Raw genomic sequence first — 3225 nt, 5'->3', positions numbered from 1 at the left:
TACTACTTGCGCGGCACCACGACCTTGAGATTGAGACCTCCAGGTGCCTGCGGACGGAAGGAGTGTGGCGCGCCATGACTTGCACACGGCTTGGAAGCGCAGCAGGGACTTGACGGGAAGGAGTAGGAGTATCTCCAAGAAGATTATATATGTCAATGGACCTCCATAGATACGCTGAGAACCAATGGCAGCGTGTTGCCTCACCTGCCACTCTTGTTTCTATCTTGCAGCTAATTCCGTGGAAATTTCGGAGTAGTGGGTGACGACTGATCATTTATCAATTAATGGTTCACTCTGTTTTCAACCCGCCACTTAAACTTTCTTAAAATAATTGTGACTGCTGGTTCTTGTTTGTTTCTTTCATTAATGTGACCCACCTATAAACCTTTTTCCAAAAGTGGCATGGCATACAACTTCAAACTTGAAAACGAGATTGGAAAATACTACAACACGGAATGCAAGCTACCATTTCTAGTATACCAGGCCTATGTCACATGGTACGTGTGTCAAACTAATGGTGTAGAGCATATCACTCCCTTGGACATCGCCACAAAAGTTCACCCTGGATTAGATGTGGAATAAAATTACTAATACTTATTTAGAAGTGTAAGAATATTCTGTTATCATACATTTCAAAGTGTAAATAAGTGCGTATGTGGTGGATGGAAATCCCTCGTGGTCGGTGCACACCCGAAATTCTTTTCCAGATAAAATGCATACATGTGATAAAATTAACATTAATAAATTTAATGGAAAATTTATAATTAATTAAACAAAATAGTTTATTCCATATGGGTTTAAAAGATGCACACCTGCTTGTATTTACATCACATGCATATGTAGCTAGGTATACCCCGGTGGGTAGTGCATATACAAGCCAATACACATACACACAATTGAAAAACTAGCACAAGAGAGGCATGCCAAGCCATGCGATGATTACAAACTCTCTCAAGGTCACACTAACAAATAAATTGTAGCACAAATCAATATATGGCTCGACCGACCGTCTGATGGATGATTAATTTATGGATGCACACACATATATATGTTGTCTTGGGTTATCTGATCATCAGTTCTGCCAAATGTCATCCATACCCATGTTCATCCACGAGGTCTCGCCAACTGCTGTTGCAGTGGTGTTCCCCGGGTAGTTGTTCCTTAGCCCGGCCACGGCGTCCTCTTGTGACAGCATCGACGACATCCCACTCCCAGGCTCAGCCCCGACCATGAAACCCTGATCTGCACCCATATGAATCATCATCTGTTGATGTTGTTGTTGGTGCTGGTAGAGCGACAACGGGAGCGTTGGGGCGGCCATCACTTGGTGGTGGTGGTTCCCATAGTAGTGGTCATTCATCATAGGAAGCGCCACACTGCCCATCATCGATGAACCGGACTCGACATTGTGCAACTGGTACGAAGTAGCTCCAGGAAACAGCGGTGGATGTGCCAACGTTGACGACATATCATAGTCCATGAGAGGAGGCAATGTATCTAAGCCGACAAAGTCGTGCTGATGTTCTGCTGCCATGGACATTGGCATGTCATATGATGGCATCACCATCTTCTTTAGTCCGGTGCTCTTATGGAAGATCCTACAAACCACCCACTGTTCCTACAAACATACATAAATTAAATAAGTGCAAATCAACTATAATTCGTAGCATGCCCCAGGTGTGATGCTATTGTTGCATATGACGATCAGTTTGTCATTAACTGCTCGCATTCGGCACATATCTTGCAAACTTGGGTATTTAGGCACCGTTGTACAAATGCCCATCTCAGGAATTGGCAACAGGGTGACTCCACTAAGCCTCGACTCCAGCATTTGGCCTATGTCAACCTTTCCATCCTTTAGAACATTTAGGACACATGAAACACCACAACATTCCATGGTGGCATTTACAAAGCCTACTAGTACGAACATTATTGACCATTTCTCTTTTTTGACCCATATGTTAGGGTACCTATACTCAAAATGAAGCCGCTATGTCACGGCGGGTGTACCTACCGCATCCCCACCTTTCACACACCGATGCAACCTTGTAATTTTTTTCATGTATTGGCTACTATGGATAATATTCAGGTGGGGATTCTCCCCTCTAATTGTTCAAAATAAGTAACTAACTAGCTACTAGCATGTTGATGATCCATGAGTAGTACTCTACTATAAATTTATTATATACCTTGGAAGCTGCCTTGGTGGTGCTGATTCTGGAGGTAGCGGTGGTCGAGTTGGATATCAACTGCTTGCTGCTCTCGATCCTATACTCATGCATGACCCAGTTGGTCTTCTCCCCCCTAGGCGCCCGACCTTTGTAGAAGACGAGCGTCTTCTTCATGCCGATGAGCGTGAGCGGTGGGTCGAAGATCTCCTTGTCCTTTCCCGTGGCCTTCCAATAGCCGACATCCGTCGCCCGGTTAGTTCGTATCCCGGTGGGGTACTTGCGATCCTTTCGGGAGTAAAAGTACCACTCATTCTCCCCCATCTTCGCCTTCTCTGGTAGCTCCCATGGCTCGTACTTGTTGAGGTTCACAACCTCAATCGCGGCGGCAACGAAGGCTTCATCGAGCACCTTGGGGACCACATAGAATTTGATGATCTCCTCATCCGTCGGGTGGAACCTAAACCCCGGAGGTAGCTCCAATGCTTGTTGTTGAACTTGAAGGTGGTCTGTCATGGTGGAGGCTTTCTCTGCAATGGATTCTAGGGTGATGGAAATATTGGACGCAACCATAAAGATGTATATAACTATGGACGGAATTTAATTCGCTAAGGATATCCATGGAGGCGCTTAAATAGGAGTAAATGCGTGTACTGGCAAGACCCTTGCAAGAGAAGCCTCAACATTTCCATGCCTTTATTTAATTGTGTATTTAGTGGCACTGGCTATGGATGGATAGATAGATAGATATCTTCCCCCTCTTTACAACTGTGCGTTGTTTGTCGTGTTGGAGGTCCCATACCCCTGTGGTGACAGGTAGTAAGGTTTATCGAGCCTATCCAAGCCATGACATGCCAGATTGCATACGTGGTATTCGTGCTACCCCTAGTCGTGCCATATGCCCGCTTCTCTTGCCGGTGTTGCCTTTGTGATACAAAGCAAACAAACACTCACATTTATCACACCGGTTGGATGTGCATATATAGCATTGCCCACTGTTTTCTATGATGTTTGATATAGATGTATCTACCTATAAATACTCTATAGGTCCAACCAC

The 3225-nt window shown here is 44.9% G+C and overlaps 1 protein-coding gene across 2 annotated transcripts; it reads right to left on the bottom strand.

Moving 5' to 3' along the window:
* Positions 1-764: 764 nt before the first annotated feature.
* Positions 765-2793, bottom strand: LOC123409949 (NAC domain-containing protein 20-like). Of its 2 annotated transcripts, none has more exons than XM_045102819.1 (2): positions 2190-2793; positions 765-1612 (listed from the first exon to the last, which is right to left on the bottom strand). In XM_045102819.1, exons 1-2 carry the CDS (start codon positions 2739-2741, stop codon positions 1073-1075), a joined length of 1092 nt encoding a protein of 363 aa, XP_044958754.1. In that variant the 5' UTR covers positions 2742-2793; the 3' UTR covers positions 765-1072. The 2 variants fall into 2 exon arrangements, with proteins under 2 accessions (XP_044958754.1, XP_044958753.1); XM_045102818.1 differs by having other exon boundaries at positions 765-1618; positions 2190-2792.
* Between the last annotated feature and the right edge of the window lie 432 nt (positions 2794-3225).

This window comes from Hordeum vulgare, chromosome 7H, assembly GCF_904849725.1.
Source record: "Hordeum vulgare subsp. vulgare chromosome 7H, MorexV3_pseudomolecules_assembly, whole genome shotgun sequence".
Taxonomy (NCBI): domain Eukaryota; kingdom Viridiplantae; phylum Streptophyta; class Magnoliopsida; order Poales; family Poaceae; genus Hordeum; species Hordeum vulgare.
The sequence above is the reverse complement of the archived record's forward strand: the minus strand, read 5'-3'. Positions and strand labels throughout refer to the sequence as shown.